This window comes from Aulonocara sp. 'chitande type north' Nkhata Bay, linkage group LG1 (assembly GCF_057382095.1).
Source record: "Aulonocara sp. 'chitande type north' Nkhata Bay isolate Kocher_YH1m ecotype deep benthic linkage group LG1, A_spYH_male_GT1.1, whole genome shotgun sequence".
NCBI classification, from domain to species: domain Eukaryota; kingdom Metazoa; phylum Chordata; class Actinopteri; order Cichliformes; family Cichlidae; genus Aulonocara; species Aulonocara sp. 'chitande type north' Nkhata Bay.
In genome coordinates, this window is record NC_141344.1 from 24,895,247 (window position 1) to 24,923,028 (window position 27,782).

The following is a 27,782-nucleotide window of genomic DNA, read 5'->3' on the forward strand; positions in this document are numbered from 1 at the left end:
TACATGTTCACCTGTCATTTGTCGCCCTCGTGTGTCAATGAAACTGAGACAGATGCAGGTTTTCAAACTCCTTCTTTCAGGTCTTATTTCAGCTTCTTTTTATCCGCGCTATCACTTCTACCTACCCTGACTTGAAAAAACAAACACGTTTAAACTTTTGCACAGATGAGAAAGAAACTTCACAATCTTGCAAGTTAAATTGTTGGAATAAGATCAAAGATTTCTATTCCACTTCCCTCTCCAGCTCCGGTTCAGCAGCCGGCGGTGCAGCTGTTGCTGTCAGTCACTGTTACTGCTTCATGCACTTTGAGTTTAAGCATGCCCAGAAAGAGCTTGAGATATCGGGTACAGTGAGCCTCGGTGTGGGAGTCCTGGACAAGAAATTGGAAAACACTTTGTTTGTGTGAAACTTAAAACCACCGAAGGCAATCGTTAACAATCCTAGGGATCAGGATCCACAGTGACCCAAATTCAAAAGACTTCAGCCTTGATTATAAACCAAGGACTGCTTTGGCTGCTATCAGATCTCCTGCGTTGGACGTTCCTGTCCTGTTTCTTCCCTTAGTCATGGAGACACAGCAACCCAAGACCATGGATGATCCCAAAAACAGACACAAAGGTGAGTCATTAAAAAAAACATATAGAGAATACATGATAAATGCTGGCATTGTGGCACCGAGTATGAATCTGATATCAGACCGTGCAAGAAGTGTGGCTCTGCTGATAGATCTGCTTACTATTTACACACACAGAGCTCTAAATTGAGCTCTCCCTGTTCTCACTCAACCTTTGCATTGTGGCTCGGTGGGCTCCCCTGACCTTTTCTCTAAAGTAGCATTGCATAACTGAAGTTGTGGGTCAGACGCTCTGAATAGATGTGACTCACCGGCTGGAGTTACAAACAAATGCAGCAGGATCAGAGAGGCATTATGAGCTGAGATGCTAAAAGTACAAAAAAACCTCCAGTACTTCAGCAGTTCTGCTTATTGTTGTATTATTGCCTGTGAGATGAAAGTGTAGGATTTCTGCTCCCACTCTGCCACAGTGTTGCACACATAGAACAGCCATCCTGTGCTGGAGCTTCTACAGTTCTGTAGTGAATAAAAGATGGAGCAGTTGGCTTATGTTTTGTGTGTGTGTGTGTGTGTGTGTGTGTGTGTGTGTGTGTGTGTCATTGGAGAAAAGAAAGGTTTAAATATATTGTAATTCAAGTGATTTTGTTCTGTCCCTTGGCTTTCATTTCATGGGTTAGAAAATGTGTAATGTGTAACATGGGATTTCAGGTCACGGGCCTAAAGCGGATACATCTAAGAGTAATTTGTGTCAAAGACCAGTCACAACAAAAAACAAACACACTGGAAATGACAAAAAATAGACCTCACAGCAGCCTTATTTCCATAGAAGAGGATGTTGCAACACATGGTCAGATGAACCGGTGACCTTTAACAAAACTAGCATTTCCTGGAGGGTACTGTCCAGCACAGTGCTGCCTTTGCAGTCTTGATCCCTGCGCACAGAGATTTCTCCAGATTTCAGACTTTTTTTTTGATAATATTATGTTGCAGGTGATGAGATATGAGAAGTCCTCACAATTTTATGTTAGGAACATTAATCTGAAATTTGCACACTTGCCAATCAGTGATCGGCCCGTCTTTACTTCTTTTCTAAGAAAGTTTCTAACATGTTGCAAATTCACCTAATTAGTCGCAAAATGTCCCACCATCTATTTCTTATTAGTACCACTTGCTTTTCCAGCCTTTCGTTGCCTCCATTCACACTTTTCTGAGACGTGATGCTGCTTTCTACGGTACGGTACGGAGCCCCGCAAGGGACATGGGAGAAAAAAAATTAAGCCGGACTTTTGTGAGATCTCGCAAAACTAACTCGGGATCTCGCAAAGGTTTTGCGAGATCTCGCAAAAGTTCATCGTAATTTTTTTTCTCCCATGTCCCTTGCGGGGCTCCGTACCATAGCTTTCAAATTCAAAATTAGCTCATATTTTTCATGGAATAGTTCAATGTTACTAAAAAAAACATTAAAATGTTTTCTATGTTCTACTGTGAATACAATATGAGTTTGGGGGATTTTTACAAAGCATTTAATCTTTTTTGGAATTGCTGTTGTAATCCCAGTGAAGAAAGACACATGAGATCAGAGAATTTACCTAAAATTTGTCCATCATGTCTGATGATCCTGCTTTCCCTTACTGTGAAGTATCTCTATATAAACACAGTTAATATGATATCTGCCTCTTCTGTAGATGCCTGCAAAGCAGGTTCTGCTGTGGATGCAGAACTAGCCAGCGCCATAATGGCACGGCAGTTTCACCCGCCTGTTACTGGTCCCGAGGTCTGGGAGGGATACGTCTTTTCTGGTCTGGAGATCCTCATCAAAGAGTCCACAGACCTCTATGGAGCTGTGCTCTGGCCCTCAGTGAGCCCAAAAATTGTCCTTGAGTTTAGATGTGATGTATGCTCATAATTTTGATCCCTGTCACTTAAAAAATATATACTTGGTTCCCTCTAACAGGCCATGGTGCTCTGTCACTTCTTGGAGAACAACCAAGACAAATACAACCTGCTGGACAAAAATGTGATCGAACTGGGAGCTGGAACTGGGCTTGTTACCATCGTGTCCAGCCTGTTAGGTACTCACACAAGCCAGTGATTAGATTTAATCTTGTTAAGTTATTTTTCTCTTCCTCCATAGTTATTCCTCAATTTTACTTTTACTGTCTCTCCAGGTGCTAAGGTGACCTCCACTGACCTACCTGATGTGTTGGGGAATCTCCAGTACAATGTGACGCGTAACACCAAGGGCCGGTGCAAGTACACCCCTCTAGTGGGTTTTATATTTTAAAGCGTCACATTCAGGAGTATCACCATAAGAGTTAAAGATTGAAAGTGTGTGTGTAAATCAACCCACCCACCTCTGCTTTCAGGTCACTGAGCTGATCTGGGGTCAGGAGTTGGATCAGCGTTTCCCATGTGCCACTCATCGCTTCGACTACATCCTGGCAGCTGACGTGGTGTACGCCCACCCTTACCTACAGGAGCTGATGGACACCTTTGAATACCTGTGCCAGGAAAACACTCAGATCTTGTGGGCTATGCGTTTCCGCCTGGATCCGGAGAACAGCTTCGTGGATCGCTTCCGGCAGTGTTTTCACTTAGAGGAGCTGTACGACCTTCCCAGTCTGAGTATCAAGCTGTACCGAGCCTGGAGGAGGGACAGCACGACCAAGGACCTCAGAGAGGCTGCTAAACACTGAAGGAACTGGATGGGTTTACTGTGTGTGTTTGTGTTTTTGCTCAGTCGAGCCTCTGAGGGTCACGTTGCTCATATCCAGTCTTCTCACAGCACTGGTGATGTGGGAAATAATGTTTCTGACAACCCAGAGATTTTCAATAAGAGGTCTTTTGCTATGTGACTTCATGTGTGCAGTGCGATCAGGTTTTATCACTGCTGGAAGGACTGGAGAAGCACACATCTGTGTCTCGGACTGTTTAAAGGTTAATAAAATTACACACACTAATGGTTCTTGTATAAAATATCTTCTGGGGACCATGAGGAAGGGGGATGCAACTTGTTCTCTATCACCATCCTCGGGTCAGGCTTTATATTTTTGGGATTAAATGATAGAAAACTGCAACCTTTACCTCCTTTTTTTGTTTTTGTTTTTAATGTTTTCTATTTTAAACTTTTTTAGATTGAAAATTAGCTGCTATGAAAGTTATTTCTTTGAAAATTTAAATAAAAATATGAACTCATCAAGACTATATGAAAGGGGCTGCACCTTGTGTGTGTGTGAGACTGCAAACAAGCCAAGGTGGTTCTAGGCCTCAGCTGGCACGTTTAATGTTGAAGTTCATGAAAGTACAATTTAAAAAAGACTGAAGAAGTATGCTTGGAAGAACTGCAGGAGAAAGCCTCTTCATGATAACATAGCTTAGGTTTGCAAAATTGGGTATGAACGATGTCCTTTGAACAGATGAAACCAAGGTGTGTACCCGTAGGTAAGTCCAATAACCACTTGTTACAACCAGCATATGCAAAAGAGCATCTCTGAATGCACAGCACATCAAACCTCGAAGCAGTGGAAAATCACACTGAGTGCCACTCCTGTCAGCTAAGAACAGGAAACTGAGTCTACAATTTGCAGGGGCTCTCCAAAATTGGGCAACAGAAGAAAAATGTTGCCTGGTTTGATGAGTTGCATTTCTGCTGGATGGTGAGAATGAGAATTTGGCATGAACAGCATTGGAGCATGGTCTTGTATCAGGCTGGTGGTGGTGATTCTGGGTTCTTCTCCTGCACCCAAAAACATTAAATATTAAACTTTAAACATTTTTTTTATTTTTTTAAGTTTACAGTGAATTGCAGGTAATTTTTCACCAGCAAACAACTTCAGGAGGTCAAATGAAAGATCACAACCATACTGGGCAGTACATACTAGGCACACATTTTTTTGTGTTTTGGAAACTCCCCAATGAGCCTTATTAGCTGCTTTGGAAAAGGAAGGTTCCCGTCACTTTCTATTCATGTGACCTATAAAATCTGATGCCTAATTTTTGATTCCAAATCTTCCGACACATCTTGGCTCATTTCTGTCCGGTCGTTCCTCTTCTTTCTGCCAGCTCAGAGCATATGCGCAGTTTGGCTGCGGAGGTAGAGGAGAGGTGAAGATCTGTTTAACAAAGCAGCTATCTAAGCTGGTGTCAGTAAATGTCACAGCCACCATTAAGAAAAACAAATACTCAACAGCTGAAGATTAATGTGGACTTGTGGTGCCTGTCATCGAGCTTAAAAACTCCCATCTTTTATCCAAATAAGGCTGCTTGGCATCGGTAGCACAACCGGGCAATGACTTAACCACTGCATGCTTTCTATTAATGTGTCAAAGCATCCCAAGGTCCTGGATGGATTCGTGTTTTAGGATGTGAGTGGATTTAGCTGGACGATAGGTGAAACTGGAGGGTGGGGAGGTGGTACTTCATGCAACTGAGGGTGGTCTAACTGAGGTTTATATTACTGAAGCTTGCTTCTTTTCTCGGGGGCTGATCCTGTTACATCTCTGGTGAAGCAGTTGAGGGCATTGCAGGAAAAGCAGGCACAACATGGACATGTTCCACGTTACACACGTCACTTTTTTAAATAGACGAGACCACATTTTCATCTGCAAAAGCAGGTGATTGCAGGAGACGTGAACGATCAAGAAATAAAAGTGCTGCTTGAGCTTTGACCTCTTGAGGAAACATGGTGATCATCCCTTTAATTACTAATTAAAAGGCGTATACAAAATTATTAAAAGCTTTTTAATGGACACAATGCTGATGTCCTCCATTCAGGCATGTTTCATGTTGTTATTTCTGGTCTCTCTCTTTTTTCTTCCTCCTTATGCAGGAGTTACAGTTGTTGACTGCCTAACAGCAGGCATTAATTGAAACAACACAAACTTGGGAGCTCTCTGCCAAGATGCCTTCAAGCCAAGCATAAATTATGTATTGGCCTTGATTCCCCTCTTGGCCCCATGTGTCTCCACTTTTTTTAGACTACTTACTATTGCAATAAACGATACGTGGACTGATTTGAACTCACGGTGGTGTTCAAGTTAATGTAAAGTTATCTCTTAACTTTAAAAGTTAGAAAAATACCAGCTTCTACAGGTTTAACATGAATTCCTAATACATCTGGGTATGGTGTTACAGACCGTGCAGGTTTTTGCAAAGTTCCAGCTTTGAGAAGTCAAAAAGTACCGGTGACAACAAACCCCCCCACCCCACCCTCAGCCTGCTGATATCATTCTGTCTCTCTCTCTCTCCTTTTGGCTTCCTCTTTGGCTCGTCTTTGTAGCATGTCCGCGTGAGTCTGCTTCTACGTGTGTTCTGCTCCGGGATATTGCTTGTGTTTATTTCTCATGGGTACTGCTCTAAAAATATCACCGTGCCCTTGTGATGATGATGGGTGTGTCCTGGAGGATGCTCTATAACACCTCAGTCCGAGGTCTCTGTGATGCATTCGGGTGGCTCCTGAGATCTTTCTCAAATTTGAAGCTTGCAAAAGGTATGTGAGGCACTTACAATATTTAGAGGATTGTTTAACATACAGTCCTACATGGACTCATGTCTCAGTTAACTGTCTAACATTGCAGAGCATTTTATATGGATACTTTGTCCACAACCTCTCTGGAAGAAACCATGTATATGGGAAGTGAAGAAGAAGAAGAAGATGAGGAGACAAATGGAAGTGAAGAGGAGGACAAAGGTAGGATAACCCTTGGTGGGTTATGTGTTTGATTCAGATCAGATCAGAGTACCTGACATTTAGATCTTTCAGATGATTCGCAAACAGATCAGTCATCTGTAGGGAAGCAGCAGAGACCAGCCTGGGCTCCATGTTTCTTCTACAGAGCTGGGAAAGAGGTGTACAACTATGTCGGCCAGGAGATCATCATTCAAGAGGCTCTGGACTCGTATGCTGGCATGATATGGCCGGCAGTGAGTAGCACTGTTTCCCTGATTTGAAAGCTTGCATGCAATCATTTTCTCTAATATTACCAGCTTCTGTCTTGTATCACAGACCTTCTGTATTTCTTTGACATTTTGATCAAATATTTTTGTGAAGTTTTCAACCACGTTGCATCATCATCATCACTCAGATGGACACAGAAGCTCAGCTAGCTGACTTTGCATCCATGAAATGTGTTTGTGACAACTGTGAAGAAATCTGAAGATTTCACAAGGATTATCTCCACAACAAACTTGGTGAACTCATCAGATAACGCAGTCCATTTGATTGGGTCAAAATTTTAGTTACTTTTTTATGTAAGTGCTTCAAATATTGGCAAGAAATTTGTATTTTAATCACTTACATTAACTGCTGTGAGAAGTGCTGCACTGAAATTTGCGGTACATACAAAACAAATGTCATCAGTACTTCTACTCCTCAACAACTGCAGTAAACACTAAAACAAAAAAACAACCTCACCAGTTCTGGATACCCCTGCCCACAGATTTTTGAGGTTCTTGGCAGGCTGGTTGCTGGAACAAGGGGGTCAGACACATGCTCTGTCCCCCTTGTTCTTCTTGTTGCTGAAAATAATTTTTAATGACTCTGGCTGAATGTTTGAGCTTGCTGCAGAAGGAATATGGGACAGAATCATCGAGAAAGAATGATCCTACTCTGTATTTGAATATAAAGTGCTTAAAATTGATATAGGGAGTCAAAAAAGGATGCTTAGAAAAGTAATGGATATAGAGTCTTGCAGTTCATCGTCCTGCTGCATAACCGAAATGTGTTTTATGGCATGAACTGATTGCTGGACATTCTTCTTCAGGATTTTTCTGGTAGAGAGCAGAATTCATGGTTTTATCCGTTACAGGAAGTTGTCCTGACACTCCAAAGCACTATCACGCTATCACCAGAATGTTTGACTGTTGGTATGATGTTTCTTTTATGAAATTCTGTATCACCTTTAAGGTAACAGGATTCAAATGTTGTAAAAAGTTAAACTTCGGTTGATAGTGGATTTCTCCTTGGAGCTCTCCCATTGATGCCATCTTTGCCCAGTCTCTTTCTTATTGTCAAATCAAGAACTCTGACCTGGACTGAGGCAAGTGTGGCCTGCAGCTCTCGGTTGTTCTGGGGGTGGGGGGCTCCTGAATGAGTCGTTGATGCACTCTTGGGGTAATTTTGGTAGGCTGGCCACCAGAGATGGGCAGTAACGCGTTACTTGTAACGCGTTACTGTAATCTGATTACTTTTTTCAAGTAACGAGTAAAGTAAGGGATTACTATTGCAAAATCGGTAATTAGATTACCGTTACTTTCCCGTAGGAACGCTGCGTTACTGCGTTACTAAAACCGTGATTTTTTTTGCGAGAATGTCTCATGACAGTGACGTAAGCAAGTGCGACGTTGGTGACAGCAGCTGTGTGCAGATCAACAATGGATAATATATCGAGTGCGGGAGAGAGTATGAGCGTGCAGCCTTTAAAGCGTGGAAGTACTGACCTTACTTTGAGTTTGATTCCATAAAAAGTGACAAAAACATTAGTGTCCATCGTGCATGGGAAGAAAACTTCTTTTTACAGCGAAAAAAAACCCTAAACTTCCGAGCAAGCACCGAGTAGCTACGACGTGATGGGAAACTCACAGAGACACTCGCGCGGATTCTTCAACTGACCGCAGCACACCTACACCAGGGTAACCCTCCGCATACCCTGCTCCTGCTTTACAGGTGAAAATAGAGCAAAAGGACCGCTGAGTCTTTGACTTTATTTATTTTCTGCTGTGTTTTACTTGCATCTGTTTGAAAGAGTGAGTGAAAACACAAAAAATATTTTATTTTATGTGCTGGAATGTGTAGAAAATAGGTTTAAATGTTAAACTAATTTATTCAAGTCAGAGAATGTTGCATATAATTAAATGTTTTGCTTGATGCATAAAGTTAAAAGATTAAAACTGATAAAACAAGTTAAAAAAAGAGACTTTTCCATTTGATTACATTTTGTATGATGGATTATGTAGAAAAAGTAGAATTGGGCTGAAAGATCTATCACTTTATCACCTCTTCAGGTTGTAAATCGTGTTTTTAAAAAGTAACTAAGTAACTAAGTAACTAAGTAATTAATTACTTTTGAAAATAAGTAATCAGTAAAGTAACGGGATTACTTTTTGGGGGGAGTAATCAGTAATTAGTTACTGATTACTTTTTTCAAGTAACTTGACCAACACTGCTGGCCACTCCTAGGAAGGTTGAGCACTGCTCCGAGTTTTCTCCATTTGTGGATAATGGCTCTCATTGTGGCTCACTGGAGTCCTAAAGCCTTAGAAACAGCTTTGTAACCTTTCCAGTCTGGTAGATGTCAATGTGTTACTTTTTGAGAGGTTTTAGTCTATTTCGCTTTGTCAAACAGGCTGACATTAACTAAATCGAACAGGGTTTGCTAATTATAAAGAGAAGATTAAATATGTACATATGTCCTCAGGGGTTGGCTCTCTGTCATTACCTGGACACTCATCGAGAACAGATCAATCTCGTGGATAAAGCAGTCCTGGAGATCGGAGCAGGAACCGGCCTTGTGTCTGTCGTAGCAGCACTCCTTGGTACATAGGCAGAGATGAAGCTGTTTTCAGAGAGCTGCGAGGTTCTACATGTTTTGTTATTTCTCTTTCAGGTGGCTGGGTCACAGCCACAGACCTACCAGAGGTCCTGAACAACCTGAGGGTCAATTTGTGCAGGAATACCAGGGGCCACTGCAGATACACGCCCCAGGTAGCAACTTTGTCATGGGGCTATGACCTGGAGCGCACTTACCCATCATCGGTCTACCGCTACGACTACGTGCTAGCAGCCGATGTGGTCTACCATCATGACTTCCTGGATGAGCTCCTGGTCACCATGAAGCATTTCTGCAAACCGGGAACAACTCTAATCTGGGCCAACAAGGTCAGGTTTGAGTCTGACTTGACTTTCACTGAGAACTTTAAAAAGGCCTTTAACACAAGCTTATTGGCCGAGGATGGAGAGATGAAGATCTTCATGGCAACAAGTAGAGACTGAAAGGCCAAAGAGGTGTGGATAGATTTCCTGAGACACTCCCATGGGATAAGCCATTGAAGTGTACGAATTGCCAGCAACTCAAATGGATCCATTGAAATGATCCAGTGTTTACTAATGCTGCTATGAGCTTGAACTAAAATTTGTTACCTGCTGTTTTATACATGTTGGTGGGGGATAAAAGAAAAATCTGAGGAGATGAGTGTGAGTTTGGATCTGCTGTGGCAGTGACGTTTGCTAAACAAATGTTCGGATACCAAATTCAAGGATGCTGAAAATGTGTTGTGAAAATCATCTGCCTTCTATGGTGCAGTCCTTTCTAGACTCATTAGACACTTTCTCGGGGGTGCGTGTTACACTGGTTGACAATAACCTTCATATAGGAAAATTTTCTATATCATGCTGATAACACACATCCTGTACACTTTTGTAGAGTTATATTACATCCCCCAACACTCTATACTCATATTTTGTAATTAATACTTAAATAGAGTCAATACACACTTACCTACCACTTTATTACTGGGTTGGACCCACTTTTTTTTTCGTCAGAACTGCTTTAATTCTTCATGGGATAGATTTAAACACGTCTCAGAGATTTTGTTCCATGTTAACAACAACCACTCTGCAACTATTTGAGCTTTGGGACATTGTGGATTATCCCGATAGAAGTTAACATCAGAAGACAGGTACACTGTGGTCATAAAGAGTCAATACTTAAGTTGTGCTGTTAAAAATATCCTCCACACCATTACACCACCACTAGCTTAAACCATTGATCCAAAGTAGGATTCATGTTGTTTACATCTCATTTTGACCCTAAACATCACAGCAGAAATCCAGACGTTTTTACAATCTTCTGTTGTCCAATTTTGGTGAATCCATGTGAGTAGCCTCAGTTTCCTGTTCTTAGCCAACAGGAGTAGTGGTGGTCTTCTGCTACTGCTTCAAGGTTTGACATGCTGTGTGTTCAGAGATGCTCTTCTACATACCCTGGTTTTAATGGGTGATCGGCTTCCCAACAACCTAACATATTCACTTTCCCCCAAAAAAATCAGACTTTTTATCCTTGAAGGCCTATAAATAGTCAGTTTAATGCAGATGGTTTTGTTGTTGTTTAGACTTGAACTGTCTTTTAAGATTACTTTTAGCCATCTTTTTCCTCAGATGGTAGTATAAGAGGCAGCTTCTCAGATGTAAAGATTTTCTCTTAAATATACTGTGTTTGGGATAAAACAAATCATCTGAACAGGACTCACTGGGCTGTGGGGTATGGAGGGCCATAAGTGCCAAAAGGAATTATATTAAACACACCATTAAAGAACTGTGATTAATTAAAATTGGAAGTAGACAAATGTCAAACAAGTCAAATATTTAGTCAATAGAATGTCATTAAAATAGGAAAAAAATATTAAATGGCTTAAATGAAGTGAATTGAAATTGAACTTTTTCCCCCAATTTTAAGTATTTATTTTATTCATGTTCGGCTCTCTCGGCCCTCCACAGTAAGTATAAAGAAGCTATGAAATGTCTTTTTTTGGCATGTCAGCTGTACCGTTTTTAAGTCTCTTTTGCTGTATGTGCAAGTGATGCTCAGTGAACATGTGAATTCTTCCAAATATTTTTATTCAGTGTCATTTTTCTGATTGTGACTTATTCCATGTGACCACAAAATAGTGACAGTAGCTCGGGGTCTTTCCCACGTCATCAAGGAAGAATAGGTATAAAATAATACTAAGAGCATACAACCTTATCTCGTAACATTTGATAAAATATTGGCATTTACTAGATTTTATGACTATAAATATAAACACAACCGTAAGAAGCTTTTCTGAAGTCTTTCTCGACACCAGCAGAGTGAGAGCAACGGATATGAGACGTCTGTTTGGTGCCATGAAGTGGACGGTAAAGTCCTGTGGTGAACGTTAAGGCCTTTTTAAAATTATTTTAAAAGTGAAACTGTCATTGGCAGCGTGTAATTGTTGATAGCAGAGCCCTGAACGCAACATCTGTCTGAAAAACAATCCAAAACTCCAGAAAAAGGAGAAAAGAGAAGATTTAAAAAAAGAAAAATGGATTCCAGCAGAGAAACCTGAGACTGCTGCTGAGAAGCTAAAAACAGAAGAATGATTTGTGACCACCGATTCACCCCCAGAAGAGATTTTTCTGCTCCCCTTGAGGACAAGAGGTTCGAAAGCAGCTGCTTTTACATTCGTAGGCATGGACCTTCCACTTGAGAGAGGTCTTAAAACAACATCAGGGAAAGATGAGACCATAAACAGTCACAAAATCCACACCGGAGGGTGAGGGTTCATCTTCACACGTGGGGCGTGACACCACCACCACCTCCTCTCCGATATGGTTCATGCCTTCATACATGCAGCGATGATTAAACAGCTTAACGTGGAAAATCGTTCTTTGGTTAAAGTGATGAAACAGAAATCATACTTTAAGTTTTATGGATTTAAAGAGAAAAAAAAAGGGGGGGGGAAAGATCTGTCCATGTTAGATACACCCTTAAATACAACCCTTTGAATTTTTGCTGAACAGCTTTCAGAAGCATGTTGTGAGGTTTGTCTATTTTTAAAAGCATTTTTTCCATCTACACCGTTTTCCTATGCTTGCACACGGCAGCGTCGACCATTTACACATCACATCGTCACTACATGAAGAAAAAGCATGCACAAAGCCTCAGAGCCGCGCCCATTCCAAGGTAAGGAGGAGAGGAAAATAAAATGTACATTAGCTGCAAACCTCACTCACTTCTCACACACGCACTTTTCAGCAGATGAGCATTGTGTATCATAAACTCTGAGCTCTACTCAGGCACCAACCTCGCCTGGATTATTTTGAGTAGAGAAACATGTGGCACATGGCAAATGTCCAGACCTATTAAGTTCAAAGAAAAAAAACAAAAACAAAAATCACAACTTGCAGAAGCTGTAATTTAAGGTCTGTGTAAATTAGATAAATTGGACAAAAGCACTGTGTTAGTCCTCAAAAGCAAAAAACAAAACTTATGCTCAGCTCCCCTCTAAATGGCTTTCGTTACAGTCTCGCTGGGAGAAATGTCGATGTACACAAAAACACCCTCACAAATAATATTCACTCACAGACACGCACACATGAAAACAACATCAGAGGATACCGTCAGCGATTAAAAATCATTCAAATAGAAACTGAAAATCCGCTTCCACAAAACTATGCTTCCTTACATCCTAGAAGACATGCATATACTCAAAACACATCGATTAGAATATTTTTGTGTTATATACCTATTGCATCTTAATATACTGTAAGTTATGAGTGTATGTACATTATTTTATGACACTGTGTACATGTGCAACGCCGTGACTGCTGCACAGAAACTCGTCTTAACACCGTGTGAAAGTTTTACGATGAAACCAGATCCGAACATCCTACCGCTGCCCGCGACTGCATCGTGACGTTAGTGAGGTCTGTTTTAGGTGGTTGTCGAAGGCGGCGGTGACGCAGCGAGCACGCGGGCTCGTCGCGCTGCTGATACGAGCTTCGACGCATCCGTCGACACCACTGAAGGTTGATGGGTGAAAGCGGATGAGCGCCTCCTGTGGTCAAATCCTCCCCCTACGACCTGTGTTTCATCCCATCAGAAAAGGTCAAGGTACATGAAGAAAGGCACCTCAAAACTGTTGTGTGTTCTGAGACAGACAAGAATAAATGGTAGCTTTAACCCAGGCGGGCTGGACAATCAAAAGAAAAGAAAAAAGGGAGATTGAGCTCTGTCTGTGACTCCCTTTTAACTCAAGGATCAGGCGCCGTGTGTCTGCACGTGTGCAGCAGCGAGTCCTCCGTCTTCTCTCTGAAGTATAACAGCAAGCTTTGAGTAGTCAGTTTGTTTTCTTCGCTAATAAACCGGGTCGTGGCCCTTTTGTTTTGTTTTTTTACAGTATTTACACCAGACAATGAGGTTTTTCATGTGAAATGAAGTCCAGACAGCTGAGAATGGGGTGGATGTGAACGCCTCCAAAAATCTGTGGATGACAGCAAAATAAAGGACGACAACTGAGCTGCAGGATCAAGCCCACCCTCGAGAGAGTTCAGAGCTCTTAAAAACTCATTTATTGGTTGTTTTTCTTGCTGAACAGCCGAGGCTGCTCGACAACATGTTTAAAGGTAACTTCAGGATGAGCATGATCCCTCCACTTACGCTCGCCGTCATCATTTATTTGGTGTTCATCAACAATTACATTTTAAAAAAAAAAAAAAATCTGAGGAGGCAGCTGGTTGGTTGAATGCATAGACCATGTGACCCTGAGGGACATGATATCGTAGTTGTCATGTGATGGGACCGTGGGTGGCTGTGCTGCCCGAGCGTGCATGCAGGTGTGTGCGCGCCGTTGCCTAGAACAGCGTGTAGTCGGCGGGGTACATGACGGGGAGCCAGTTCTCGCTGAAAGCAGCGCAGTGTGTCCATCCGAGGTGACGCATGAGCTGAGGAACGAGAAACAGAAAAAAAAAAAGAATAATTAAAAATCACTGCAGTGAAAAAGACGTCATCATGTGCTGGCCGTCACTGCTCCCGTACCTGGATGGAGTTCTTCATGTTTTCTTTGCTGGGCTTCTCCTCCACCATCTTTGAGGCGTATTTTAAAGCCCGCCCGTACATCTTGTTCACCAGAGCGTGTTTATATGAAAACATCAACACCTGAGCAGCCAAGGCAAAGAAACACAGAAAGAAAACTTTAGCCATGACCCCAAATCTTAAAAAAAAAAACAAAAAAAACAAAAAACCCAAAACAAACAAACACCAATTTGACTTCTCTTACCTTGGACTCAGTTAGCTCCGCCCACTTCTGCACCTCCCAGAATGTATCCATCAGGGCTTTGGAAATGTTCTGCAGGATGTCATCAGAGCTGCTGGCCGCCTCCTCTGCAGGCTCTTCAGCCACCGTCTGCCCCGTGGCGACAGCCCCGGCGCCATCCTGCGACGAGGGGGGCAGGAGGAGCTGGTCGGCAAGAGCGCAGCCCTTCCTGCACAGAGCGTCGAGCAGGGACGACTTCTGCTTCTCCATGTCGCTGATACACAAATATTACCAGAGGTCAAGAGCAGCACGGCTACGTTAAGCCTAATTGTGCTTTTGTTTTATTGTTCTTCAGTTTGTCATTTTTCCATTATGTGTTTTATCCTATTGTAACGTGTCCTTGGGTGTCTTGAAAGGCGCTTTATAAATTTATTATTATTATTGTTCTTTTTTTTTTTTATAAAAAAACAAACAAATAAAGGAGCCTAAATTCTAAAATGTACTTCATGTACAACTAAGGTAAAGAATGCCTGTTTATAGAACAGAATGCCTGGAGTTTGCAGAAAAATATGAGCCAGGTCACAAAACAACATCAAGGGTTTTTTTCTAGTAGGTTTTCAATGGATTGAAGAGTTGAGCTCTTGTTTGAGCTGCCAAAAACAAACTAAACTAATAAAATTTGTTATGTGTGGAACACCTTCTCAGGGGTTCATGCTTAAGCTAGACTGAAATATTTACTAAAACTAGTTTGTGGTGTTAACGCTGCTCCTTGGAGCAACATACCTCTTGATAGAAGCGGCGTCGGGCCGTGGGTCCGTCTTCATGGTGAGGTAAACAGCCAAGGCTGTCTGGTCGATGCGGGAGATGACGAGGTCTGCTGCTGACACCACCTCCTTGAGGCGTTTCACACGCTCCTTAAACGTAAACAAAAGAAAAAAATGACTGTGAGTCAACAAGGTCGCACAGTTTAAACTCCGTCCCACGACTCCTGGCACATTCCCCGTTCCTCTTTCACCTTTTCCGAGTCCAGCTGGTGGAGCCTTTGCACATGCAGTGCCAGGTAGTCGGCGTAGTTTTCCATCAGTTCGTCATAAACAGCGCTGGAATCTAACCTGAACGGTAAAAGGTGACACACGGATGAGCGAGAAATGAAGCCGAGTTGAAGCGTTGGCGGACATAAGAGATGAGAAAGTGCACACACTTGGTCATCCACTGAATCTTCAGATCCCTCATAGCTTCTGCAAACTCGTCCTTAACGTCCTTCTCCTTCTCTCCTTCCTTGTCCTTCTCCTTCCCTCCATTCTTTGTTTTGTTGGGAGCAGGAATTAAGTGGTAGAAGACGGGAACGACATCCTGCATAAATGTACACACACACACACACACGCGCGCACAAAACAAACAAACAAACAAACCAGCTCAGTCGAAATAAAGTCATTCAACCTTCAACATAATCCATCATCATATCCCAAATTCTCACCCTCTGCTAACTTAAAGCACCAAAATCCTCCCGTTTCACTGATTTTTAAATTAAGGAAAAAATACCCAGTTATAAAAGTTTCAATTATAACTAAAAAGATAATTGTATTGACCACCAGAAAACTAACTACTCTGTCGAACAATGCATCAAAGAACAGAAATACTGACATGCTTTGAAATGATAAAGCAGAAGTAACAAATCCTAGCTTAAGGCAAAGAGTAAGCCATTTCCAGATGGTAGGAGAGCAGTGGACGCTCTGTTGTACAGTGTTTCTAGCTCATCCAGTACCTTTTTAAACTTCCCTTGTCGTTTTGCTGAGGCCTGCCCCTGGTGGTCAGAATAACACACAGTAAGGAAGAGACAACACAAGCACACCAGAAAAAAGGATTCTCTCTTTATTTCATCCTCACTGGCAGACTCGGAGAGTCCGCACACCTACCTGTTGCTCACTAAACGTGTGGTCTTAGATTTAAATCTAAACACATCTGATCTACTTATTTCCTTTATTCCTGCAGCAGGGAAAACTGAATGCAATCAGTGCATTATCAGAACTATATAGGTTCTGATAATTATATAAGTATAAGTGGAAAACACTGATCTGTAAATGGCTGCTAGAGTTCAAACTGAAGTCTTTTGCGCCGCAGCCACCAAGTAAAGCCACGAACACACACAAGCTTAAAATAAAAAAAAATAAAAAATAAAAAAAGGGAAAGAAAGACATTAAGAGTTGATTCACGAAGCGTCTTTAGGGAAGTTAAAGTGAGTGCTTGCAAACTAAGAAAAACCAAGAGAACAGGCTCTGCACACAAAACAAAACAATTGTAGAGCAAATTTTGGCAGGGTTATTGCAAACAGCCCCCAGGCTCAGTGGTAAGTAGCAAATCCCCCTCACATTAATTTAGTTGGGAAAAAAAATCTTTGTCTTTTCCAACTAAAATTCTTCCAAATTTTCCAAACAATCGGACTCAGCTGTATTCAATGTGTGAGAGAGCCGCATTTACCACATTAGATTGATTCTGGATTGAAACAGAAGCCAAATGAATGAGAAAAAAAATATAATCAGGCTTCAACTTCAACAGGTTTGTGCGTGGAGGGGAGCAATCGAGCACCGGTGTTTTCTGATCCTCAGGACTGCGAGTCCTGCCGGCTTCACATTAAATGCATCTAAGTGAATGCTTGGCAGGAAATGTGAAATCCAGCACGACTTTGGGTCCTGATGAGCAGGACCACATATTTCTTTGAAGTATCGAAGTTTACAAAGAACAAAGCTACTCACAGCTTTCTTGCCATACTCGCTCTTGGGCACGACGAGAGAGCCTGAAAGGTAGCATCCTGGACTCGTTCCCTTCGGGATCCTGTAAACAAAGTAAAGGAAGAAAGAGAATAAATTCAGAATTATAAATAAAGACTCACATATTTTAAAGGTGAAGTATTTTCACACTGGTTTGTGGTCCTGTTTTGAAGTCTAGAGATAATGATCATCATCATGGTTACAAAAACCTGGTCTGACTGTGACACCACATGCTCACTGACGAGTCAGTCATTAGCCAACGAGCTTGCAGCTGCATACCACAGAGAGTATCTGTGGTAATTGAAGTGGATGAAATGAAATGTTGCGTGTAAAGAGCAACCAAATCTATTTAGAGACCAAAAATGGTGCAAGGCCACAGGAAATAAAGAGTTTTGGAGCATGGATATGCAGACTAAATATGTCTGGCCCCTTGGTGGGTTTGACTCACTTGTCATCTGGCAGGCCTGTGACGTAGAAAGGCTGTGTGGCACCCGGGGACAAGGTGACAGAATTCACCTTCTTCTTGGCCATGAGGGCAGCGCGATGTGTCTCGTAGACATCCAGGCTGAGGGTGGTGGAGAGACGGTGAGAAACCACGAACGGCAGATCCTTAAGTCGCTCCAGCTCACTGGACTGCTCGTGGCGGACCTGCAGCCGGATAGTGTAGTCTCCCTTTTCCAGCTTTAAAGAATACTGTAAAAATAAAACATTTCTTTTTTTAAAATCCACTTTCCCATCATCATAAAGCAGGTACAACCTGCAGGTATGAAGGAACGGTTCAGAAATGCGTGTACAGGCATTCCTTGTGGCATGGTCTTCATGTGTACCTGGTGTGGATAGGCGTCACCAGAGCCCAGCAGTCTCTTGTTCTGGTCAAACAGCATCCAGAGCTGACTGTCAAACTCTGACTCGTACAGCAGCTCACACAGCATTGGGCAGCTGGGTGTAACTTCTCCACTCTTGGGCTGAAAACAAGCAGGAGAAGATTATACACACATGGCCAAAAAAAAAAAAAAAAAAAGCTACGTTTTCCTCTTCATATGTTGTGCAGGTGGTTTTACCTGGTGAAAGCTGTAGGTGAGCACGATCTCATAGAGTTGTCTGTTATCAGGCAGAACATCCCTCATCCCCAACGCTTTTATCTTTGAACTTAAGGGCCTACAAAACAGACAATGGGCTCAATAAAGGAGCTACAACTAAAGTTAGAACCAAATTGTGCACACCTACACTCACCTCAGAGGCTGAACCCACGACTTGAGGGTGATAGTTGGAGACACTTCTTCGTATCTCAGTGGTGAAAACACTTCGAAACTCGTCACTCCCTCCGAGGCATGCTGCGCAGTCACAAACCAGAGTCAGAAAAGAGACAGAAGAGAACCGATACGGTCTGAGCAGCGTCTTAATTCCTGCTGTTGCTGTTCTCTTTGTTCTTACTATGTGCAGGGGTGACGGAGACGTGTTGAGCCCATGGAAGGCGATGGTGTAGTCCACCGTGACGTCACCCAGGCTCGCCCACCAGCGTGCAATGCAGAACTCTACCACTTTACCTGACTGGAGAAGAGATTATAAAGCACAGTGCTTATCCACACTGTTTTGTTTTTCCACATCATAATTTACATGTTGAATCCAAGCCAAGAGAATATAAATATACACACCAGAACAGGGAAAGCCTCAGTTAGTGAGCCTCTCTCCAATAGTGACGAGAACTTGTAGAACTCATTTGCTCTGTAGGCTTTCTGTTTGACCAGGTGCACTGCATGGAGAACAAACTTTGACGAGACGTCTCCCGAATGAGACGTCAGTGTGACCTCTGCAAGAGAGAGACAAGAACAGAGGTTAAAAAAACAGAAGAAGAAGCAGAAGAAGAAGACGCAGCAGCAGAAGAAGAAGGCTGTATCCCAATTCAGGGTCTGCAGCCTTAAAGGCCGCATTTTAAGGCCGATTACGTCACAGCGATGCGACGAAGGCTGTCCCAATTCGAAGACTGCTCGAAATGCGGTCCTCAAATGCGTCCTTCATTTCCCTGAATTTTAAGGACGTGGCGGTGTAGACTTCGTGGCCCAACATATCCCAGAATGCATAGCGCGGCGGTGGTGTGGATCATTTTGCCGGGAAAAAAAACAGCGGATAAGGGGCGCCCGAAGAGTAAACTTTAAGTAAGTACTGAATATTATGTCACTTATTTATGTGCAAATGTTTAATAATGAAGAACATTAAAACATTACTGTTGGCCACATGTCGGCAAAGTTATGTGACATTAGTGACGTTTGTACTAACTTGGTCTTAAAGCCTTTACTTTAAAATATACGCCGTTCAATAGCTGATCTTAATCAGAGAATGATCAAAGCTCATGTAGAAACAAACAAACAAACAAACAAACAAACAAACAAACAAACAAACAAAAGATTTTCTCCTTCATTTCTGTCAGACAATGCTGTATGAAACGTATCCAGCTATTAGTATCATGGTTGCTAGGCAACCTGCGCAGCGCAACGGAGGCTAGACCATCCCATTTCACAAGCCTCCCACTTCCGGCCTTAGCGGTCTTTAAGTACGTGGCCATTGAGGATCGTTGATGCTGCGTACTTTAAGGCTGCAGACCCTGAATTGGGATACAGCCGAAGAAGCAGCAGCAGCAGAAGAAGAAGAGCAAGAAGAAGAAGAAGAGCAAGAAGAAGAAGAAGAGCAAGAAGAAGAAGAAGAGCAAGAAGAAGAAGAAGAGCAAGAAGAAGAAGAAGAGCAAGAACAAGAACAAGCGCAAGAGCAAGAACAAGAACAAGAAGAACAAAGAAGAAGAACAAAAACAAGAAGAACAAAGAAGAACAAGAACAAGAACAAGAGCAAGAACAAGAACAAGAGCAAGAACAAGAACAAGAGCAAGAACAAGAACAAGAAGAACAAAGAAGAAGAACAAAAACAAGAAGAACAAAGAAGAACAAGAACAAGAACAAGAGCAAGAACAAGAGCAAGAACAAGAACAAGAGCAAGAACAAGAACAAGAGCAAGAACAAGAACAAGAAGAACAAAGAACAAGAAGAACAAAGAACAAGAACAAAAACAAGAAGAACAAAGAAGAACAAGAACAAGCAGAATCAGATTCTTCAATTATTCTGAGGCGTGCGCAATCAAGCTATCCACTATATGGTCAAACATGTTGGGCTACACACCTAATTGTTGCGGTGCTTTCACTCCCTTTGCCACAGATATATAAAACAATATCAAACAGCCAGCCATGCAGTCTGCCTCTATAAACATTTGTGAAAGAATGAGTCATTCTAAAGAGCTCACTGAATTCGACTGTGGTGCTGTAATAGGATGGGCCCACGGCACCAAGTCAGAAATTTCTTCCATCCTAGATTTTACAGAATCAGCGAAGAGTGGTACTGCTGCAAAGTAAAAGCATTTAGGAAACGCACCAACTCAGCCATGAAGTGGCAGACCGCTTAAAGTTATAGAGAGCAGTCACCAACAGCTGAGGCTCACAGTGCATAAAAGTCACCAATGCTCTGCTGACTCAGTAACTGAAGCATTACGAGATCTTTTCACTGGATCTAAGCTATAATTAACAGTTGACTGTGCAATATGTAACAGTGAGGAAATTTCCCGCCTGGCTTGTTGCACAGGTGACATTCTATCACATACCTTACTGGAATTCACTGAGCTCCTGAGAGCGACTCATTCTATCATAACTGTTTGTAAAAGTAGCCTTCATGGCTTGGTGTTTGATTTTACACACCTGTGATCATGGAAGCGGCTGGAACGCCTGAATTCAATGATATGAATACAGGGAGTGCAGAATTATTAGGCAAATGGGTATTTTGTCCACATCATCCTCTTCATGCATGTTGTCTTACTCCAAGCTGTATAGGCTCGAAAGCCTACTACCAATTAAGCATATTAGGTGATGTGCATCTCTGTAATGAGAAGGGGTGTGGTCTAATGACATCAACACCCTATATCAGGTGTGCATAATTATTAGGCAACGTCCTTTCCTTTGGCAAAATGGGTCAAAAGAAGGACTTGACAGGCTCAGAAAAGTCCAAAATAGTGAGATATCTTGCAGAGGGATGCGGCAGTCTCAAAATTGCAAAGCTTCTGAAGCGTGATCATCGAACAATCAAGCGTTTCATTCAAAATAGTCAACAGGGTCGCAAGAAGCGTGTGGAAAAACCAAGGCGCAAAATAACTGCCCATGAACTGAGAAAAGTCAAGCGTGCAGCTGCCAAGATGCCACTTGCCACCAGTTTGGCCATATTTCAGAGCTGCAACATCACTGGAGTGCCCAAAAGCACAAGGTGTGCAATACTCAGAGACATGGCCAAGGTAAGAAAGGCTGAAAGACGACCACCACTGAACAAGACACACAAGCTGAAACGTCAAGACTGGGCCAAGAAATATCTCAAGACTGGTTTTTCTAAGGTTTTATGGACTGATGAAATGAGAGTGAGTCTTGATGGGCCAGATGGATGGGCCCGTGGCTGGATTGGTAAAGGGCAGAGAGCTCCAGTCCGACTCAGACGCCAGCAAGGTGGAGGTGGAGTACTAGTTTGGGCTGGTATCATCAAAGATGAGCTTGTGGGGCCTTTTCAGGTTGAGGATGGAGTCAAGCTCAACTCCCAGTCCTACTGCCAGTTTCTGGAAGACACCTTCTTCAAGCAGTGGTACAGGAAGAAGTCTGCATCCTTCAAGAAAAACATGATTTTCATGCAGGACAATGCTCCATCACACGCGTCCAAGTACTCCACAGCGTGGCTGGCAAGAAAGGGTATAAAAGAAGAAAAACTAATGACATGGCCTCCTTGTTCACCTGATCTGAACCCCATTGAGAACCTGTGGTCCATCATCAAATGTGAGATTTACAAGGAGGGAAAACAGTACACCTCTCTGAACAGTGTCTGGGAGGCTGTGGTTGCTGCTGTACGCAATGTTGATGGTGAACAGATCAAAACACTGACAGAATCCATGGATGGCAGGCTTTTGAGTGTCCTTGCAAAGAAAGGTGGCTATATTGGTCGCTGATTTGTTTTTGTTTTGTTTTTGAATGTCAGAAATGTATATTTGTGAATGTGGAGATGTTATATTGGTTTCACTGGTAAAAATAAATAATTGAAATGGGTATATATTTGTTTTTTGTTAAGTTGCCTAATAATTATGCACAGTAATAGTCACCTGCACACACAGATATCCCCCTAAAATAGCTAAAACTAAAAACTACTTCCAAAAACATTCAGCTTTGATATTAATGAGTTTTTTGGGTTCATTGAGAACATGGTTGTTGTTCAATAATAAAATTATTCCTCAAAAATACAACTTGCCTAATAATTCTGCACTCCCTGTAGTTGAGTGACTGGTGTACACTATATTTCCAAACCCAATCTCATTTTTTTAACCTTCACCATCTTTAATATTAGCTTCCATCACTGTGACCGTATAGATATGATAGAAACGTTCATAGAATGGTACTGGGCACAAAAAAAAAAAAAAAAAAAAAGCTGGTACCTGCAAGGCACCACTAAATTGCTGTGCACAAATTTGGAACCAACTATAGGAGTGATCCCGCAAGACCAAGCAATGATGCTTCCCCATGGAAATTAGTCCAACTTCTGCTACTTAGGGTTTGGCTAATGTGGGCCAGTTCTCTAAAGGGAGGCAGATCAGGCCCAGCGTTAGCACAGTGTCAGTGGAAAACAGAGAGACACCAACCTGCCCAGGAGGCTCCCTGAGGAACAGTAATGAAGTGGCGTCTGATCTGGCCCGGTCTAAAGTGGACGTCTGTGAAACACACCTCATGACTACGACTGTCTATTACTCTGTAGGAAGAGAGAAGATCCATCAGACAGAGAAACACACAAACCTCTTATGCGGAGCGGGGGGCAAGCATGTACTGACTTACTTGGCAGGGATAACAACTGTGATTGGAACTCTGAATAGTGGCCCACAGGTAGAAGCTGCTGTATCATACCCACACACCTGAAAGACAAATTCAAAGTGAACGTAAGTGCACACAGACACATGAGCTCGATTTTTTGACTCATTCTCTCCTTCACGTGGTGCCCACCTCTGTGTAGTGGACTCCCTCTCTCAGTCCAACGGGGTCGATGCGGACGTTAATGTGACGACACTGGTTCATGAGCTCGAGGTGGGAGGGGCACTGGACCCACGGGGCAGCGCACGTGAGCGCCAAGTGAAGCTGCAGGTTGATTCGCTCAGAGTTTCCTGTGATGGAAGAAGAAGATAGCTACATTCTTAAAAAAAAAAAAAAAAAAAAAAAAAAAAAGAACAAAAAAATAAATAAATAAAAACATGATGTATGAAAGTACCTGTGTTCTCTGGAAAGATGGGCTCAATTCCAACTCCGTGATCAGTGGGTCCAAGAACGTGGGCTGGGTCCCTGAGGTAGATGCCTCTCTGTGTTCCCACACTTACCGAGAAGCCTAGGTGGCTTGTGGGTAAAGAGGCGTGCTGAGTGAGGTAGTCTAACGCCTTTTCCACCTGAGAGGAAGACAAAACGATACATTTGTTTAACATCTATCAGGGAAAGAAATGGCAGAATATCAGGTTGAAAGTCTTACAATCACAGTACCTGGATTATTCCATGGCCCTGTGCAAACACCTCGATGTCATCAACCTTCAGAGCAGTGTTTTCCAGCGCTCTTCTCACAGCAGGAGCTGAGGGATGGATCCCGTTCTGTTTCAATCCTTTTTCACAAAACAGCAAACACCAGCATCAGCTTTGAATTCACACACATTTCTCTACACACAGCAGGCTGAATTATCACATCTCACTAGACCCACCTGAGAGGACTAGTGCGATGCCGCCACAAGCGTTAGGTGATGACATGGATGTGCCGTTCATCAGCTGGGTACCACGAAGGGTCCAGTTGGGCACGGATGCAATGGCACCGCCAGGGGCGCTGATGCTGACCCCCAGGGCCCCGTCGGTACTGGGACCCCTCGATGACCAGGTGTACTGGTTCGGAGGCAGCTTCTCCCTCAGGGAGTATTCTGCCACCATCATGTCTGGCGTCACGTATGCGCCAACTCCTGCAGAATGAACAAAGCAAAAATGAAACCAAGCATGGCTGGACAGATGTTTTGATCCAGAGGTTATCAATCCGTGGTCCAGGACCCACTGCAGGCTTAACAGTTTGAGAAGCACTGGTTTCATCCGAGCGTGTACCTATAACACTGCTGGTGGTTCCTCCTGGGCAGCCGACTGTAGTGAGGCAGGGGCCGTTATTTCCCGCGCTTGACACAAAGATCACGTTGTGTTTCTGCACAGCTTCAGTGATCACCTCACAAATCCTCCTGAAGGACAAAAAGACAGCGACAAATGAGTAACAGTAAGCAACGAGGAGCTACAGAGGCAGCGCCTGCTCTCCATGTACTTACCCTGAATTGGGCCAGTGTGTGGCCTCCCCATAACTGTAGTTAACCAGGTCACACTTGTAGTTGATTACTTCAATCATCTTTAAATGACAGACAAATAAAGAATAAAATGGTGCAAACATATACAGATATTTTCTTTAAATCTATATTCTCAGGACTTTGAGGAATATACCGCGCGGATGAGCCCTGTGCCTGTTTCCATGGTGCTGAGGCGGGTGTCTCCAATCTTCAGAGCCAGGATTTGGGCACCCGGGGCCACACCATTACGTTCGGGCTCCTCTGGGAAGTAGCCTGCTGCGATGCTTGCCACATGTGTCCCGTGAGCCCCTTTGGGAGCGCACAAGCAGCATTAGATCATGTGTGAATACCCGACTATTAGGCATATTAGGAATCTAATGCGCTGGGATGGCTCACCTCCGCTGGTGACTATGCAGAGCGTGTTGCCGTCATCATAAATATTAACAGAATAGTTAAGCATCTCGACAGTTCCTAACGTGGCATACTCATGTGACTCTCTGTATGAGCTCAGCACAGTGCACTGGGACAGCTCTCCGCACTCTGAAGTGTCAACTACAGCCCTAAAGGGAACAAATCACAAATAGATTACTGGTAAACAAGGGAAGGTTGTGAAAAGAAAGGGTAAAAAAAAAAAAAAAACAACAACAAAAAACTGTAAGGATACAGAAGGGGAAAGAAAATTAAAGGTGGCCGTACTTCCATGTGACGCCATCGTGCCAAAGCACACAGTCATATACAGGCCCAGGATCACTGTACTTCTTTTCTAGCGATGCCAGGAGCTCTGACTGACACTGCAACTCTTCTTTCTGCAACTTCTCAATCTGTGGAGAGACTGAAAGATGAGAGATACAGTCGAGGCATCCCATCCTAGTAAAGGGTTCCTAACTACACTTGGAAAAGGCAAGAAATGAAGCCCAATACGTTAGATCCTCTCACATTCCCTCCTTATTCCTCTTGGTGATAGCAGCTATTCTTGCTGCTCCATTTTCTTTGTCACTTCCGATTTTGATCTTTCAAAATTGTTTATCACCATTCTTGTTCAATAATCAGCCCACAATCCCACTTCTTTAAATGTATTATTTGTGCCATTCTCACTTTCTCTCCTCCAAGTCGCTCTATGAATTTATAAATGTACATATTTTCTAACATAAACGTTGCCTTTTTCTCTCTCAAATGACCTCAAGGGAGCAGGTCTGACCTGTGAGGGGTTTGGATGAGCGAGGTCAAACTCTTCCGTCTTGCGGCAAACCTCAGCGAGTGCTGCTCTGTGTGGCGGATCCCACATCTTCTCCTTTCGCTCTTTCTAGTAGTCAAAAACCACAAAAAAAAATACAATAACTCTCCAACACAACACACAGTCTAACATACAACTCAGGAAATAATCTGAGCTTAGGAGCTGTCAACAGGGACACTTCAATTATGTTTTTCCCATCATTCATTCATCAGGTGGGTGTATTATATGAAAAAAAGCTATAAACTCTTTACAAAACTTTCCAAGTATGGATAATCAATTCAGAATAAAGGTCAGAAATCCTATCAGTTCACTGATTTCAGATGGATTTTCTATGAGAGGGAAGAGGACAATTCAGCAAGTTTTTCTGTGTTATCGCTAAAGCTGACTGAAGTGTTGAAACATCAGGAAAAAATGCCTGTCTGTGACTCAGGTGGCCAGAAGCTCCAATGCCATGAGTCTTTTGAACAGTTGCTATCATGTCCAAGCTTAATTGTCCACGTGTCAGGCGTACTGGGCTTTGTGCTCAACACTGTGTCAGACAAAATGAAGTAATAATGTCACCTCTTCCTACCTGTACTCTTTCTTTCAGAGCCTTGGGGAAGAACTCGTAGCCATTTTTAACTCCAATGCGATACTTCCCTGATGGATTGACCCAAGCAGGAAGGATCTGGACGATGTTTAAAAAAAATATGCAGTGTGAAACAGATGTAAAAGAGCGCCTATAAAGGAATGTTTTTAATGTTTGTGTACGTTGAGGTGTTTATATACTGACCTTGAGTGTTCTGCCAGAGAGGCCGGTGATTGTCCCATCTTTAGGCTCCACCACAGTGGTCATGTTCACGTCACCACTGCCTGTCGTATCAATGATGTCAACAATCTTTGGCTTCCCCTCAGTTGTAACCTAAGAGAACAAAAAAAATTAGTAAGAAATCAGCAATCCACTAGAATGCAGACAGAAAAAGGTGCAAATCATAACTGGTATCTTACATTGAATGGGGAGGGGTGTGTGGACAGCAAACTAAATGAATCGTCATCCATAAATCAGCTAAGTAACTCAGCCGGTAAAATGATACCTGAAAAAGCTCGTGTTTTTTAACATGAGGATTTGTTTACTACCAGAGAAGCAGTCAGTTTCAGTCTCAGCCCCTCAAGCATGACTGAAGCAAGAGAACAGAAAATAAGCTCAATGTATTATGAAAGCTACCCAGCTAGACTTACACATGTGCACTGGCAGGTTTAGACTAACATGTAGTGTCTAACACTGTGTTGGTCGGCTTATTTTCTTACGTTGTGACTTGGCAGTTTGGATAAAGTTTCAGAGTTTACGGATCACTTATCAAAACGCCAAATACGCTTAATTTACTCTGCCTTGCTACTATTAAGCTAGCTACATCCAGTCAGCGTGTAAATCTAATAGTGTAAACACTGGAATAAAGAGGGGTAAAAAAACAAAACAAAAAAAACCCCACGAAAATAATTCAGCGGCTAGCTTCCAGGCTGTCATGCTAGCACACATTTTAACTTACTGGCTAACTGTACGCCAGATTAGCACGGAAATACACTCTGACAGCAGGGGTAAACACACACTACTAGCTGCTTTGCCTTGATATGGTTGTCATTGTGGCGTTAAGTTACCTACTGGTGTATCCACATATGCTAAGTATCTAGCTAGATAGCTAGCCGCTGCCGTTGTATACCAATGAAGTGAATGAGTCGGCCCTTTAGCTTCGCTAGCTTCCGCCAACTAGGTCGTAGCTTAACACGAGGCAGCCGGTCAGATCTACCTGCATGCCGGGGGCCCCGGGATCCACGCCGGTGTCGAGGATGGCGATGAGCACCCCTCGGCCGTCATACTCGGGGAACCGGGTGAGGTAAGAGGCAGCGCCGGTTTCTTTTTTGGGGAGCAGCCCGTGGAAGGGGAATGGCTCTTCGGTAGAATGAGCAGCCATGATCGGAAGAGCGACAATGAAAACAAAGCAGCGAAATGGGGAAGAGAGCAACAGTACGCGTGTGGGACTGACGGGGAGG

General features: G+C 42.9%; 3 protein-coding genes and 1 long non-coding RNA gene across 6 annotated transcripts in view; 2 read left to right on the top strand and 2 right to left on the bottom strand.

Moving 5' to 3' along the window:
• The window catches only part of LOC147339151 (uncharacterized), a 13,340-nt gene extending 5,130 nt beyond the window's left edge, over positions 1 to 8,210 (bottom strand). Inside the window, exon 1 of one of the 2 annotated variants that reach the window (XR_015128866.1) lies at positions 8,013 to 8,210. This is a non-coding gene — a long non-coding RNA (uncharacterized LOC147339151). Of the gene's footprint in view, positions 1 to 11; positions 925 to 8,012 lie in introns of those variants that run through there. The other variant, XR_015128865.1, reaches the window with a different exon arrangement.
• mettl21e (methyltransferase like 21e) lies at positions 282 to 3,977 on the top strand. The gene is made up of 5 exons (XM_086289924.1): positions 282 to 619; positions 2,261 to 2,433; positions 2,530 to 2,647; positions 2,744 to 2,841; positions 2,942 to 3,977. Exons 1-5 carry the CDS (start codon positions 568 to 570, stop codon positions 3,269 to 3,271), a joined length of 771 nt encoding a protein of 256 aa, XP_086146050.1. The 5' UTR covers positions 282 to 567; the 3' UTR covers positions 3,272 to 3,977.
• Positions 5,907 to 11,293, top strand: mettl21ca (methyltransferase 21C, AARS1 lysine a). The gene is made up of 5 exons (XM_086289937.1): positions 5,907 to 6,063; positions 6,152 to 6,264; positions 6,337 to 6,497; positions 8,990 to 9,107; positions 9,179 to 11,293. Exons 2-5 carry the CDS (start codon positions 6,162 to 6,164, stop codon positions 9,562 to 9,564), a joined length of 768 nt encoding a protein of 255 aa, XP_086146063.1. The 5' UTR covers positions 5,907 to 6,063; positions 6,152 to 6,161; the 3' UTR covers positions 9,565 to 11,293.
• tpp2 (tripeptidyl peptidase 2) lies at positions 11,171 to 27,782 on the bottom strand. 2 transcript variants are annotated; one of them, XM_086289842.1, is made up of 29 exons: positions 27,539 to 27,782; positions 26,527 to 26,655; positions 26,326 to 26,421; positions 25,719 to 25,823; positions 25,217 to 25,341; positions 24,917 to 25,080; positions 24,675 to 24,829; positions 24,506 to 24,582; positions 24,294 to 24,421; positions 23,909 to 24,157; positions 23,697 to 23,812; positions 23,434 to 23,605; positions 23,172 to 23,329; positions 23,007 to 23,083; positions 22,817 to 22,923; positions 18,769 to 18,923; positions 18,548 to 18,664; positions 18,347 to 18,447; positions 18,175 to 18,271; positions 17,941 to 18,078; positions 17,562 to 17,806; positions 17,099 to 17,177; positions 16,111 to 16,149; positions 15,547 to 15,698; positions 15,361 to 15,457; positions 15,129 to 15,259; positions 14,370 to 14,619; positions 14,129 to 14,248; positions 11,171 to 14,034 (listed from the first exon to the last, which is right to left on the bottom strand). In XM_086289842.1, exons 1-29 carry the CDS (start codon positions 27,701 to 27,703, stop codon positions 13,945 to 13,947), a joined length of 3,834 nt encoding a protein of 1,277 aa, XP_086145968.1. In that variant the 5' UTR covers positions 27,704 to 27,782; the 3' UTR covers positions 11,171 to 13,944. The 2 variants fall into 2 exon arrangements, with proteins under 2 accessions (XP_086145968.1, XP_086145976.1); XM_086289850.1 differs by lacking the exon at positions 16,111 to 16,149.